Source organism: Bactrocera dorsalis, chromosome 3 (genome assembly GCF_023373825.1).
Source record: "Bactrocera dorsalis isolate Fly_Bdor chromosome 3, ASM2337382v1, whole genome shotgun sequence".
NCBI lineage: Eukaryota > Metazoa > Arthropoda > Insecta > Diptera > Tephritidae > Bactrocera > Bactrocera dorsalis.
Window position 1 is genome coordinate 89,647,020 of NC_064305.1, and position 16,052 is coordinate 89,663,071.

Here is a 16,052-nt window from a genome sequence, read left to right on the forward strand (position 1 = left end):
AAATTTGAAGTTTAATAATTTCGGACATATGAATTCCCTAAGGATAATTGGCTCCCAAATTTTAAAATGCAATTTTCTGAAAGCGTTTTCAGAGTCGGTGAGTAAAATTTCTCCGAAACGGCTAGACCGATCTAATTAAAATTTTCACACGATACCATATTTCTTTCTCAAGATCGAACAAATAAGATTTTTGTAATAATTTCGATTTTTAAGACACTTTTACAAAAACAACTTTTTTGAGAGCCTGCCACTATCTCAAAAAAAAAATGTTCACTAATATTACTTGACTATTGCAATAATAGATTAGTTTTGTGTTTGGATTTCGGAAGTCGTCCTGGAAATCGGTTACGGGATGGAGCGAATCCAAGTTTTTTCAAATAAATTGCCGATTTTTAAATAGCATTAAATTTTCGAATTACGCACTAATTCGATATAAATATTAAATAAAACTGCCTCTTGATAAAACACGATTTCTTTACTGATTTCCAACTAGACATAACCCCTTAAAGACGACGGGAATAGAAAAACTTCTATAAATCTAAATCTAAAGATATTTACATCATCAGATTGATATATTTTGAGAGACAAGAGGTCATGAAAGTCATGAATAACAGTACATATAGGTAGTCAATAAACTGCCAACATCTTCCCCTGGTTAACGAGCTTTTACTCTACAGCTTTTAATACACAAACAGTTAGCACAGTGAACAACCAACAACAGGGTGACTGAGCAGCTAAAAAATACAATATTAAATTTGACCCCGCGTACATATTTCTTGTAACGATGGCATACATGAAAATAACAAAAAGAAGCAAACCAGCTTTGCACCTTTGCACCCGCGCTGCTGGATCAGCAACCACGCTAGCATCGGCATAGTGACCGCCAACAACAGCAGCCGCGCTTTATAACCCTCAGCCGTTGCTACCATCCCAAGCGAAAAGAGCCAGCCTAATAGCCCAGCGCTTGCCATTCTCAATTGCTTCAAGTCGTCGTATTCGCAATATCTCTTTATTAGACAATAAGTGAAAAACAAATCAGAGATTTGATTTATTTCACGCTGATTGTTGCGCCCATAAATCCCCGGCCAAATGCCATAAGCCATAAGCTATAAGCCCGTGAATAGTTATCCTTTTATGTAGAAAATAGCAGCGAATGAGCTATAGAGCTGAAGAGCGGCAGAAAAGTGATTTATCATTGATTTATACGTGGAGTTTGTGCAGATTTAATTTTTTAAACAATTGAAGGATCATAAATTATTATATAAACATATGGCTTTATAACGGTTATGGCGGCTAATATTACTGTTATATAGCGAAATAATTGAATAATGACGTCAATAAATAATGTAAAAAAAATATTTCCACTTCTTTACCATTTGGAGATTTATTGGCCTTTGGCACGTTACGGGAGTATTTACAGAAATTGTGCCGCCACGAAGTGACTATATCGCCAGCTCGTTTTCCCTTAATAGATAGTTACATATGTATATAGGCATAATGGTAGTAACTACATAGAATATCTCATAGTTATTTGACGGAAGCTGTGTTTGAATAATAAAAATAGATTAATTGAAAGATACACCAACGGCGAGTAGATGTAATCCGAGAGAAATGAGAATAAAATTATTTAAAATATGAGAGCAGCAGAGTTGTAGTCACGTGTAGTGGCGGCACTTAACCCTGTATATAAGTTTGATGATATTTAATTTTTAATAAATTGTATTGCATAATAAAACACCCACATGTTAAGCGAATTGTAATATACAAAAGGTGTCAACAATGCATTGCGCTAAAAGTGTTCCGGAGTTGATAAAAGATAGCTGTTTAATTATTTTATAAATATATATCAAGCAGTGATTATACTGGCTTATTGTTTAATTTTTAGAACATTTCCAAAAATAAATGACTGATTTTTGTTCCTCAGAACATTTCAGTGAAAGCTTACGTATAATGTCACAACTTCTACGAATAGGGGAGACACTATCTGATCGAATTTGACACGAAATAGAGCTGCAAAACAATCGATGTGATGGTCGATAAAATCGATAGTTTTATTATTGTCTCACTATCGATAGTTTATTCTAACTATCGACGGTTTACGCTTTAAGTCTAATATTGGATAACAGTCCAGCAAATCACGGCGACGAAAACTTAAATACAATGAAAGAAGTAGCGCGGAAACTAATACATACACTTATAGGCCCCATGCGTAAGAAAGGGATGAGCGATCACAAGCACACAAGAGTTTCGCTTAGAATTGTCAATTGGGCCTTGGAAAATCAAAGAAACTTTAACAGAAATCTCTGATAGCGCTGTTGGGTAATTAACCAGCAATTTAACCGATAGCTGGCTGTAGAGATGGTAACCTCAAAATCATTTTTTTTTTTTATTCTAGGCTTAGTGGTCCTCGCATGTGGTTTCAAATCGGTGAATTTATAAAATTTTTAAAATAACTTTTGTCTCAGTATAAGTCAAATACATATGTACATTTTATAAGTATATACATTTTTCCGAAGTGATATAGCTGAATAGCACTCTGATCTAAAACCAACAAAGTCTTCAAGAGGTTGATCAATTTCACACTTCACTGCAACTAACACTTGTTTCTACAACTATCTTTTCTAATAAGTGGTCTTAGCACATCAAAGTACTCGTATTGCCACTTTTTGAGATATGCAATATCTATCAGATATTGTGAGAGATATACTTAATATCTATCAAATCATAGTATGGAATGAAAAGTATAAAGTACAGTAAAACGATTAAAGCAAACATTATTATTTTTGAATAATTTAAAAGCGGATTATTTTGGCAGTGTTACCAACCTAAGCATTTCCCCCCTTAAATTCAGGTGTTAAGAGAATCGAATGGGACTTTTTTAGGGGTGTTAAATGTTTAGGGTTATTATCAGTAGAGTCGCAACTTGGCTCTCACGTCACTGTTGATAGTTATAACTTCGAAGTCGTAGATAATTTCCTCTATCTTAGAACAAGCATTAACATCAACAACACAGAATAACTCTTGTCAACAACCGCTACTTCGGACTCAGTGGGCAACTGAGATGTTAAGTCCTCTCTTGACGAACAAAGACTAAACTCTATAAGTCCCTATTATTCCATACCTGCCATACCCATACCTGATGAGTCGGCGTTACAAATTTTAAAGGGAAAGGTTCTGCGGAAGAGTTATGGTCAGTTGCACATTGGCAATGGCGAATATCGCATTCGATAGAACGATGAGCTGTACAAGATATACACATTAAGAGTCAGCGGCTACAATGGCTAGGTTATGTCCTCCGAATGGACGAAAATACTCCAACTCTGAGAGTATTCGACGCATTACCCGGCGTGGGAAGCAGAGGAAATGGAAGACCTCCACTCCATTGAAAAGACCGGGTGGAGAAGGGCCTGGCTACACTTGGAATCGCCAATTAACGCCAAATAGCGAAAAGGGAGAACGACTGGCGCTTTGTTGTAAACTCGGCTATACCCGCGTAAGCGAAGTCTACATCAATAAAACAAAAGAAAAAGTAAAAATTTGTGCTAAATAAATAATTTTTATTTATAACATTTTTTTAATTTATCATTAATTCAATAATAATAAATTATTATTTTTTTAACAGTTGTTTCTAGGGAAATTTAGGGAGATTTTGTTCGAGTTTTGGGGATAAAAATTGTTGAGAGTTGTGAACACTGGATTGTGGGCTCGATCGTGAGGGCTATCATTCCCCACATAAGTTATATTTTAATAAAAACGTTTATCTTTTACAAATCAATTAAACGACGCTACTTTGTCAAATATAGCAGCTAGGTGTATTTCTATCATTTAACAGCATAATCTGGCATTTATTACCCACATATATCATTCATGATAGCAGAAGTAGGACTGAGATAAGACTTCAATAACTGTTTATGAAAAAATAAGAGTTTAACTAGCTCAACAAGTGTTTTCAACAAAGTAATTAATTGTTTATTTTTGCTTGTCATTTCGGAACTCTCGTATTTATACAACACGCAATGCTATTTCAAGCTATCTTACTTGAATAGAGAGCCAAGTATCGTATATTTAATCAGAATTTATAAAGTACTCGCACATGCAACAATGGATCTCCCAGATAATTATTGTAGTAAACATTTATTTCAGTTCGCTCTCATTCATTTAGTCAAGTGCTAGCAGACTGTGAGGCATAAAGTATCTCGATTTTGAATGAAATATTTAAAATATATATCTCACACTAGTAGCTGGCAGTTCAGTACTAGAGCGATATTAAGTACGAACGCGTGAAACGTTTTAGCGGTGAATCGTGTATTGTGAAATTCTCGGCAAAAATGGCGGCGACACTCGAGAAAAAAATCAAAGTGGAAATTGATTGGCTTAAGGGCACGTTATTTCCAAAGCTTTTAGAAAATACAAATTTTCGGACAGACAATTCAATTGACGGCGCCACGGACAATGTAAAACTAATTAATGTACAGTTAAAATTTATCGGGGTCGAAGAAGCTTTCATGTTGACCACCTGTTATCGGGCTATAATCAAACTGCAACAAGGCAACAAACCTGAAAAAACAACGACGATCGTTGTAAAGGTGAGTTCACTGCTGCAACAAAAAATAAATGCAGAAAATTGCTGCGCACAAAAATCGCAAAAAAAAATTGTAAATTTTTTATATACAATATGTGTTGAGTTCTATTACATATTACAGGTGCAGCCGTATTATTAAAGCTATTAAATATTACATACGTATACATATATATATATATATATATATATATAAGTATATATATACATTTGCAAGCTGTGGCGTCAATCTGAAGTGTCTTATGAGTCTGAAGTGTTTTATGAGTGAAGAGTGAATTGCTGATAGCATTGATTATTCTTGAAGACGCTTCAGTACATTTTCCGACAAAAATTGTATATACATGTACATTAGGTATGTTCGAAATGAATGGAATGTCTTAAACAAACCAAAGAATTGTGGCATTAATCATACTCCGTTTTTCTACAAATATTGAGCGCAAAATTAATAAGCGAAAACACATAAATCTAGCTAGAATAATTAATTTTCCTGTACACACTTTTAAACTGAACCTTTTTTAATCCGAAGGCCCAGCACATTTATGTATGTACATATGTATGTAAATATGCTACCAATTTACATAGATTGCTGAACAAGTGCATGTGCACGAACGATCTATTCAGACGAATATCATTGTGATGGAGCACTTGAACGGTCGCGAGTCCGTTCGAATGATTATGCTGGATATTTTGGTTGATTTGTATGAAACGGGTTCTTGCTCGACTCAACCCGATAAAGCTTAATTTTTTTCAAAAAGAGTACCAAAAACAATTCTGATCCCACATTCATTGAGAGCATTATGCACAACTGCTGACCAAAGCCGCTCAAAAATTAAGGTAATGCTCAATATTTTTTTTCATATTCGTAGTTTGGTGCATAATGAATTTGTTCCGGAGGAACAGATGGTCCATAAGCAGTTCCATTTCACAGTACTAAGGCATTGGTCTTTGACCAAGTATCCTCTGGGTAGCCTAAGAACATCCGTTTGAAGGCGAGCTAAAGTGAGAAGGCGAAACATCCCCTGCATAGGGTTGTGCGCTGGGTTTGGGACCCGCCACGTAAAAATACACTCCCAATGAAAAACCATATTTCGTATACACCTATACAAGTTTTATAATGCCACGTGGCATAAATATATACTAAATATCTCAACTGTTTCGTCAGTTTACTGCTAGGATAAACTAATCTGAGTTATAAATTGTATAGAGATTTTCTAGAAAGTGCTTATTTACTGTTTGTTTTTTAAATACCACGGAAATTTGGGGTAGAACGGACTAACACGTAGCCACATATCAGTAACTAGCTGAGCTTTTAATTGCTTTTGAAATGATTGTAGATCAGCTTCTAGATGATTGTAGATCTTCCAGTACACAGTACCTATGCGCCAAACGTGGCAGAGCGAAGTAATTTGAGTTATTTGCTGATTAAATGTTATCTGCCTAGGAGAAGATGAAGGCCGATTATATAGATTTAACCAAAATTAACTGTGTTCATGCCGAGACTCCCAGAAGATTTATAAAACATAGAGAGATTGAGTTCTCAATACAAGGAAGGTTTACTCGCACAAATAACATCTTTTCTAAGCCATATACGCTGCATAGTTTCTTAAACAATTCATGCTTTCGCAAGGTTAGGCAACATGTAAGACCTCCAATGATTCGTTAGAGTACTTATAATTAACATATTAACAATTATAACTTTAGGTCTCATTTATTCTTGCCCTTATCATAGAATTTAAATAATTTTATTTCATTTTCCGTTTTTTGAAAACTTCAATTACAGAAAACCCCAAATTTACCGCAAGAAGTATTCGATGGCATACAATTTCGTGCGCTATTTAGCAACGAGATCATAGCTTACAACAGTATTCTGCCCGCGTTAGAAAAATTTACCGGACATAGATTTAATGTGCCGCGTTTCTACTATGGAGACCTGCAAAACTGTTCAGCCATAATGGTACTGAAAGATTTTGCCGCCGACAATTTCCGTATGGCCAAGCAGAAAGTCAATCTCTCGTTGGAGCATGCGCTTGTAGCGTGTAAGAGAATAAATCCGTTACTTTTTTGAAAGAAGCTTCATACATCAACCAAAATCTGATTTTCTTTTTAGTGAAAATGCTGGGCACTTTTCACGGCACGGGTTTCGCATTGAAGCATAAAAACCCCACTGAGTTCAAGCGCCTAACAGAGTCGCTGCGGGAACCACGGTACGATGTTACGGATATACCTGGTGAATGGGCAATGATAGTCGAATTTAGCGTGGAACGTCTTGGGATTTCCACACGCAAGTATCTGCCACACATAGAGGAGAGTTTCATAAATCGCTACTGCAAAATGATTAGTGAGTACGTCTTGTTTGGTCGCAAAATGGTCGCGCCGGTAGAACCACTAGCAACGCTTTGTCATGGCGATTACTTACGCAACAATATAGCCTTCAAATATGCCGAAGTGAATGTGAGTACATATGTGAAGTGATTGGAACGGGAATCTAATTTGTATATGTATCAATATTCTCACAGGGCACTGAACAGCCAATAGATTCGCTCATGTTCGATATGCAAACAGTGCGAATTTCCTCGCCAATGTTAGACGTTGCCACTTTCTTATCCCTTTCTACTTACACGGCAGTTCGTCAGAATCATTTCGACGAAATATTCGATGCGTACTACACAAGTCTGGTCAAAGCATTCAAGGAGAACACTAAAGAAGAACAGCTACCTGAGTATTTGAGGTATGCATTGCGCTTTATTATGGTTGCGTAAGTGTACAGGACTTTACACAAACTTTCTGTTTCAGCCGTGAATCTCTTTTGCGCGAATACTGGCGTTTCCTACCTTACAGCATTTGCATCGCATCGCATTTTCTCATGCAATTGGTGGAGCCGATGGATGAAGGAACAGAAGAAATGTTTACGCGAGTGGTGACTAGAGAGGAAGTAAGAGAAGACACACTACGCCGAGGAGGCGAGGAAACCGACCTTGAAATAACACAACAAATAAGAAATATGTATGATATATTGACGAAACATAATATCGATATATTTAAGGATTTCGATTATGTGTAAGCTAAATATACTGTGTCAGTGTAACGTGATGTATGAACTGTAATAAAACAAGAACTATGAAATATGTCGTGCCTGTCTTAATATATACTATATATCGCGTGATTGATTTTCCAACTTTGCACGAAAGTTCTACTATGTATATGACTTGGCAAATGGCTCAAGGATGTAATTGGCAAGACAGTTGACAGTCGCCGGCAGCTATTCGCTAGCGCAGACACGCAACTGGTCGCTAGCTATCTACACTCTGGACGGTGGAGCAGGTAAGTATTCAAACCGTCTAAACTATAGCCGAGATAAGGTAAAGTTGCAGGAATAAATAAAGATAGGTGCTGAATTTTTGCAACAATGTGTAAAGGCTATGGCTCTGAGGTTAGACTTTTTAGTTAAGTGTAAATTGAACCGAATAACAGTTTGTAAACGTGGCCTAAATGTTAACTGCGAAGGAATAAGTATGAAACTGGATGTAGAAACCATAACAGATTTCAATAAATAAGATACAGATGCTGAACCATTTGGGGTGAAGAATAATTACATTATAATAATAATAAATTCGACAATAATGGGCACATATTTTTCTGCTGCTGTTTCTTCTATCTTCGTGCCACTGTGATGATACATCCCCCAGCTAAACCGGAGTAGCACGCAACTGACGGACATGTTACGGACGATGCAAATTAATGTACGCAGTTGCTGACAGCGATAGACAATCCATCGCGTGACTTTTCATCACCAAAAAGCGAAAATCAAGACCAACGAAAAGCAAGAAATGTTTAAATTCTTAGCGAACCTGTTCCACCGGGATGGAGTGCCAACTGTCAAAGACTGATTAGAATGGAAGCAACCATGCGGTAACTGTGCGCCTTCTCTCCTTCCGTCTGCCTTGACACAAACAAATAAAATTTGTCAACAAAAACTTTGCGCATGCGCAGCTTCGGTTCGCAGCAAGTAGCAACGCAGCAGTCGGTTGACGCGAATCAAACGTGAAGTTCGTGAAGATACTTGCAAATGCAGTTACAACTTGTTGCAACAACTGCAATTTACATGCTCCAGACTTTTGCAATGCAACATATTTGAGCTAAAAGACGTGGATGTGTGGACTCCAAGTGAGGGGCAATTCAGCAATTCAAACGCATTGTAATTTTTGAACTCAATTTTTGGTTTCAATAGTGGAGTGTTGCTGAAGCAGTTGTTCGAATCTAACAAGTTGCACGAACGTAGAAGTGAAAAAAAAAATAAATTAAAAAATAAAATTGAAATAGAATTAAAATTAAACTAAAATTAAAATTATCATTATCATTAAAATCCAAATTCAAATTAAATTAAAATCAAAATTAAAATTACATAAAAAGTAGAATTAAAATTGAAATTAACAAAAAAATTAAAATAAAAAAGTAATAGAAATATAAGGAAAAAATTAAATTCAAAATAAAATTAAAATCTATTATAAATTAACATTAAAATTAAAATTCAAATAAAATATAAAACGTTAAATTAAAAATTAGAAATAAATTTAAATTAAAATTAAAATTAAAATAAAAATAAAAAACTAATATAAAAGAGAAAAATTAAATTCAAAGTTAAAAATAAAATGAAAAATAACATTAAATTATTAGGTCTACAACTTAAAAAAATTAACATTTAAATAAAAATAAAAATTAAAATTAAACTAAAATTAAGATTAAAATTAAAATTAAATCAAATTTAAAATTTAAATTAAGGTTAAAATCAAAATTAGAATTAAAATTAAAATTACAATTAAACTATATATAATTGAAATTAAAACTAATTTATAATTATAATTGATATTACAATTAGAATTAAAATTAAAATTAAAAATTTCGGTTTAAAAACATTAACACTAAATTACCTCTAACCTATTGCTTGAAACTAATACGTAGATATGTACATATGTAGCATTAGGTTGGATTTTATATCTGATTCCTTTATCTATATACAATCCTTTGTGTAGCCAAAAAAAATACACTCCTACAATCAGATCTCATGTTTAGACAATAAATTTTATGCTATTATTACAAGCCAAAATAGGCATTGGAATTAAAATTAGTATACGTTACAGTTACTTGACCTGCAAGAAAAAAAATGCAATAAAAAATTAGCATTGATTAGGTGCTTAAACAAGTAAATTGTAATGCTGAGGCCTCAGCCCATAACGCAGCACTCACATTCGCACCTCAGCAGGTTTCCAGACTGGTTTTGGTTAAATTTTGTTTTCAATTCTGTTTAATGAAAATAAAATTCGACTAAAATGCACCTGATTGGTTACACATTGTCATTCATTTCAAAATGTTTGTTGTTGCGTGCGATTTGAACAGCCAAATCAGCCACATTTGTATTTATTACGCACTAACGCACACATAAACATGTGCGGTCAAGCGACAAGTAAACAGCTTGAATGAAACTATTGCGGGCTTTGAATGCGAACATGGCGATAGTTAAGCAGTTAGTGGGCTTCGTAATTCGCGCCATTTTACTGAAGTTGCGCACAATCAATCGCTTATACTATGTACATATGTATGTACATACATATGTATAGTATGTAAAAATATATAAAAATTACTTTTATTTCATTATTACTTTATTTATTATTTACTTTATTCGAAGTGCCTAATTTTAGTTATTTAAAGAAATTTTTTCGGATATGGAATTTGCAATAGGCAATAACTGGGATGCGCCAGCTTCAAATTGCGTTGCAATCGCTCAAGCCGTCAGGTTTTAGCTCAAAATAAAAAGAAGTAAGTTAGTTTAAATCGACTTAGGATATTTAACATATTACAACAATATACAAGGATTTTGTTTCTATATGAATATTAAATACTATAAAATCACTAGTATGACTGAGGACATCATGTAGTTTAACCAAAATTGAGAGAAGCCTAAGCAGGATTTTTATCAACACTTTGTTGATCACAACATCTAAAAATTCTATACTCTCTAGATGTTTATAGCACATATAATCCATGTGACATATATGTCAAGCCTGATCTTCTTGTCGATCTTCACCGTCAATTGATATGATGTGTAAGTTTAACTGCGTGTAACTCTAAAAAAAGTAGTTTTATAAAACAAAGTTATACTTTTTTGTAGAGAGAAATAGACCACGTCCAGCACGCAGTGAAAAAAATATAACAGTCGTAGCTGAGAGTGTACACGAAGACCGTGGAGAGTCGATCCGCGGCGTTTGCAGCAACTCGGACTAACGTACAGAACGACTTGGGGCAATTTACGTCGAGATCTTAAAATGAAAACGTACAAAATACGGCTTCAACCTTCTCAAGCGACATCGCTTAGCTCTGTGGGCTCTTGAAAAATTCCAAGAAGATTCGACTTTTTCGAGCCAAGTTTTGTTCAGCGATGAGGCCAATTTCTGGCTCAATGGATAAGTATATTAACAACCGAATTTGCCGCATTTAGATCGAAGAGCAACTAAATTTAGGAACTGGCATTTCATCCAGAAACAATTTTTAATAAAAAAAAACGGTTTGATGTGATTTTCGGACCGGTGGAGATATCGGTCCATATTTCTCCAAAACATCGCATCAAACAATGGATTTATTGTGAAAACACTTCGGTGAACAGATAATTTCACGTTTTGGGCCGGTCGATTGGTCACCAAGATCGTGTGATATCGCACCGTTAGACCGTAGAAGACTGAAATTTCAACTTAATGTACATTTGTAAATATAGTATGTGGGCGCATATGTTGTCACTTCCGTCTCTTTCACTCCTTCCGTCCATTAGCCCGTCACTTCAATGCTGCTAAGACGTAAACTTACAACTTGTAACCGTCAAAAACTTTCAAGAAACATTTTAATCTCTCGCAAGTACAAACAATTGGCACAAGGAATTGATTGAGTACGCAGCCGCGTGTAGAGGCAACATGCCGATTCATGTTGTCCAATTAAGCGCATATGTCTGCGGAGCCCATTCGCCACACTAGAAGATGAATTGGCGATAATTGAAGGCATTTATCGATTGCTGCAGCTGCCAACGCTCAACAACAACAGCCCAGCAATGGCAAGTGGCAACAACCTGTAACGCGCCGCCATTCATGCAAACTTCAGCAACCGAACGCCAGCAAAGTGCGCGATTATCGGGATAGCTTCCAGCAGTCAGGCAAGTGGCAATTAACGACGCCGCCATCTCGGCAGTAATCTGCAGCAAGCAGCTACCGCGGCTGCATTAGCATTACACAAATACTTGAGGCAGCAAATTTGCAGTCGCAGCAGTCAACATTCATTGCGATTGAGCGCTGAGACGAGCATTTGTCTCATTAACAAGCGCAGCATCGCCGATCACTGTCTAAGATTGGCTTTGCCTTCTATCACCAGACTTGCACTTCCTTTCGTGCATTCTGTGGTAGATTATTATCCCCGACATAATTACAATAAATACAAATGGACATTCTTCAAGCACTGTACTTACGATTATTGGTGGGTAAGCGTTGTTCGGCTGTAGGCACCTGCTTGTGAGAAGTCCATTTGCAATGCTGTCTGGAATGTCCAATTAAACTGACAAGCTGTGGTCCAATCTACGGAAAGCGATGTCTCTCTGAGGTCTGTGCTCGGTTGTGTGAGCAAATGGGGTTGTGGAGTGCCTAAGTTCGTTAAAATGCGGAATTTAAATTTGCATTCTTTCAAGTGGAGTTTATAAAACCACGGCGCTGCAATGTTAAGGTATGTCTTATTGAGGAAGTTGTTATAGACGGATTATAGACAGGGCAAAGACGTCATATAAATACAATATATGATGTACATACATACATGTAGATATGTATATGCATATTTATGTATGTGTATGAGAATGTATTTTCCTTGCTCGAAATCTGAAATTCAATAGTAGATAGCTTCAGAAATCTTATAACGATAAGTTGACTCTGGAACCTCAACATCAACCTAAAACTTTAACGGTTGCAAGCTTCGGTTAACTCAATCAAGACTTCTTCTTTCGGTAAAGAAGTATTTTTTGGCTGCTAACCAGATATTGAGGGAACGGTCCTTAGTGTTTTAAAAATTAAAAAACTTCAGTTAAATTGTCGTTGCATTAATGAACACAAGCTTTCAAAACCACTTTGGCAGTTTGAGAGCAACTGAAGACGTGACTTATCAGCATTTACAGTTTTAAAGCCACAAATAACAGCTGATAGTTCGGTACAGCTGATATTTTGACACAGCTGTCTTCTTATTTAATCGAGCATGCATTGCACTGCACTGGACAATTATTTGTGCCTACAAAAGCAGTAAATAAATCGTGAAAATAATACCGAAATGTTACAACCTTCTAAGCAGCAGATACTGCGCCTTTACAAGCATCTAATACGGTACGGCAATCAACTGCAACTTACAGACAAAAACTACTTCTTGGGTCGCATACGACGCGAATTCAGAGAGGGTCGTGGACTAAGCGATCCAGTACAAATTGAATTCAATTTCAAGGTAACTAATTTACAAAAAATCAAAACTAAACTATCATTAATATATTTGCATAATTCTTTCCAGCGCGGCGAAACGCTTTTGCGAAAAGGGCGCATCCTTTAAATTGTTGCTGAACAGCGGCAATGTTGCAACGACTGTTAGGAAGAGCTGTCGCTCGGCACAATGCATTACCAACCAGCTTAACAGAGTCTACAACTTGCTATCGCTTTAAAACCACCAACAGTAAAATAGATTACTCAAAGTACCCAAAATTAAATGAGGACGATTTGGAGGAGGACTTCATGCGTGGTAGTGGGCCTGGTGGGCAATCAGTTAATAAAACTTCCAACTGCGTTTTCTTGCGTCACATCCCAACAAACATAACAATTAAATGTCACACGCATCGACTGGCTTCTAAAAACCGCATAGAAGCACGAAAACTTTTACTGGAAAAGTTAGATGCCCACTTTAATGGGGAGAATGCTGTGGCGGCACAAATAAAAATTCTTGAATCAAAAAAGTCGACTGAACGCAAGCGCAGACAGCAAAAATTAAATGAAATGAAGAAGAACTGGAAAGAGCGGGAGCAAGCAATTAGTGACAGCGAGGAAAGGGCGTGAAAGCCTCCTTAATTAGTTAAGGTACAAAAAAATTTTTGTTAATTTTTTAACTTATCATTTATATAAGTAAGTAATCTAAACGTTTGTATGAATAAATCTAAATCTACCATGTAGAAAAATCGCCGAATGTTCCTTTACCTACAGATTTTTGTTTCTTTTTTGGGGCATCGTTTTTCGCACTATTATCTGCACCAACGGCTTTTACCTCCGTTAAGTTCAAATATTTGCCAACTCCTTGTCGATAGACTTTCAGTGGTTCATTTAAACGTTTCTGCTTCTTAACTTCTGCAGCGGCTTGCACTTGTTTTTCTCTTTCTGCGGCACGCTCTTTTTCCAGTTCTTCTAGAGCCTCTTTGAATGGATCAACAAATACTTGCACAGATTCAATGACTATATCCTCAATGGGGCGATCCTTGTTATCCACTTCAATTTTCTCCATTTGCGTTAATGTATCCATACCACCAACTAATTTCCCAAAAACTGTGTGTTTCCCATCTAGATGCTTGCAAGAACGATATGTTATAAAACTGTAAAAGATACAATAGTTACAGAATTTGTCTCACAAATCACGAGTGTCAGTACTCACAACTGCGATCCATTTGTATTTGGTCCGGAGTTGGCCATTGAGAGCATACCTCGACCTGAATGTGAGAGATTGGGTTTAAATTCGTCATCGAACTTTTTGCCCCAAATCGATGTACCGCCTGTACCAGTTCCAGTTGGATCACCACCTTGTATCTAAAAAGTATTAAAAAATTATTTAAAAATGCATCTGCAACGTTTGCAACTATAACCAACCATAAAATTTCGTATTGAACGATGAAATTTGGTGTTATTGTAATAACCGTCACTACAATGTCGCATGAAGTTATCGCAAGCGCGTGGCACAGCATCACAATACAATTCAAAATTTAGTGGTCCACAATTAGTTTGGAGTCGCACATAACCTTTCTTCTTTACACGCTCATATTTAACTAAATCATCTTCAATTATAGCCGCTTCGTGATTATAAACAGGTTCCATCGCAGTAGATGTGAAGCTTGCAGCCACAGCGCCTGTAGAATAATGAGCAGCATTGAATTTGTCAGCCGTACGTTTGGAAGTGCTTGGCGTCTCTTCCGGTGGTTGGTAGTCTTTCTCCAGTTCTGCTAGTGTTTCTTTAGTTTCCAAGTTCATTGTTTTTATACGTTTCGTGGGATCTTTACGTTCCAATTGCTCCTCCTCAGAGAGCACACGCAGATTTTTTCGTATATGATGAAATCGTGAGATGTCAAACTTTTCCAAGTGATGTGGATCTTGTATGGTAATTATATCTTTGCGTTGAAATGGTGAGTCGTCGATGAGATCTTTCCAATTTTTCGTTTTAATGTTCAGCTGTTCAATAGCTTCCCACGAGTACACATTGCCGGTTGTGGCAAGTGCAACAATATGTGTATTTTTAGTAAAAGGTTTGAATAGAGCTGGACAATGATATTCTCCTTCGGCATTTTTGTGAAAATTCAATTTTATCAAAACTTTTGCATCTTGTGATTTGCCGGTAATTGGATTTACCTTGAATGTTTTGATAAATGCATGTATTGCCTCCAAACTAAAAATATTGCCATCGACATCACAGTAAGGAGTATCGAACGGCACCATTGTAATGCAACAATGATCAAATGGGAGGCGCTTGAATTTGATGTGCTCATTTTCTGCAGACTCGACTTTCTTGCCGCCATAAAGTTCGGACCACTCCGTGTACGTCAAGTACCTATAGGGAAGTACGAAAAATTAGTGGTATAATAAGCTGCAATCACTCGATGACAAACTAATTACTTACATTTTATCTTTTTGATGTTGCCTTTTACCCATTTTAGATGTATTTTATAAAAATTGCTGAAAAAATATTTATTTACCACACTTTCAAACAAATTCTCGACTTTATTTGCATAAATATTTATTTGTTTTGACAATTTGACTTTGAATCAGAGTTGCCAAGGCAAGTCAGTTTTGTGCAACAACACATGTAATACAGTGTCTATAAAACTGTGAACATTTTTGTTACGATTAGTTCAAAATCAAATTTAAAAAATCTCAAGTTAAGACATTATATCCAATCAATGATATATACACACGTACTAATATTAATAATAACTAGCATGACATTATGTCTTATTAGGCTAAAAGGTTTAGTCCGGCAAAAAAAACACTTTCGGTTCCTAAATTTTTTTATTATTTATTCAGAATTTCATTTCGATTTCTTTCTTAGAATTTTTTAACTCAAGTTTAAAACAAGATTAGAGAAAATCCTATCTCTGTCGTTTTTACTGTTAACGGATCCGAATTTACGTATGCCTAGGGGTTGTCAGCAATGGTTCATC

General features: G+C 35.9%; 4 protein-coding genes across 4 annotated transcripts; 3 read left to right on the forward strand and 1 right to left on the reverse strand.

Annotated features, from left to right (window-relative positions):
- The first annotated feature begins 4,180 nt into the window (after positions 1–4,180).
- On the forward strand, positions 4,181–7,704 carry LOC105225477 (uncharacterized). Its single transcript, XM_011203957.3, has 5 exons — positions 4,181–4,586; positions 6,360–6,615; positions 6,687–7,030; positions 7,096–7,307; positions 7,373–7,704. Exons 1-5 carry the CDS (start codon positions 4,329–4,331, stop codon positions 7,638–7,640), a joined length of 1,338 nt encoding a protein of 445 aa, XP_011202259.2. The 5' UTR covers positions 4,181–4,328; the 3' UTR covers positions 7,641–7,704.
- Positions 7,705–12,917: 5,213 nt separating this feature from the next.
- LOC105225474 (MIEF1 upstream open reading frame protein) lies at positions 12,918–13,833 on the forward strand. Its single transcript, XM_011203954.4, has 2 exons — positions 12,918–13,093; positions 13,157–13,833. The coding sequence occupies exons 1-2, from the start codon at positions 12,926–12,928 to the stop codon at positions 13,193–13,195; spliced, it is 207 nt and encodes a 68-aa protein (XP_011202256.2). The 5' UTR covers positions 12,918–12,925; the 3' UTR covers positions 13,196–13,833.
- On the forward strand, positions 13,216–13,833 carry LOC125775252 (mitochondrial translation release factor in rescue). The gene has a single exon (XM_049451998.1). The coding sequence runs from the start codon at positions 13,216–13,218 to the stop codon at positions 13,690–13,692; it is 477 nt and encodes a 158-aa protein (XP_049307955.1). The 3' UTR covers positions 13,693–13,833.
- On the reverse strand, positions 13,760–15,639 carry LOC105225476 (RING-type E3 ubiquitin-protein ligase PPIL2). The gene is made up of 4 exons (XM_011203956.4): positions 15,512–15,639; positions 14,491–15,442; positions 14,279–14,430; positions 13,760–14,219 (listed from the first exon to the last, which is right to left on the reverse strand). Exons 1-4 carry the CDS (start codon positions 15,541–15,543, stop codon positions 13,796–13,798), a joined length of 1,560 nt encoding a protein of 519 aa, XP_011202258.2. The 5' UTR covers positions 15,544–15,639; the 3' UTR covers positions 13,760–13,795.
- Positions 15,640–16,052: the final 413 nt, after the last annotated feature.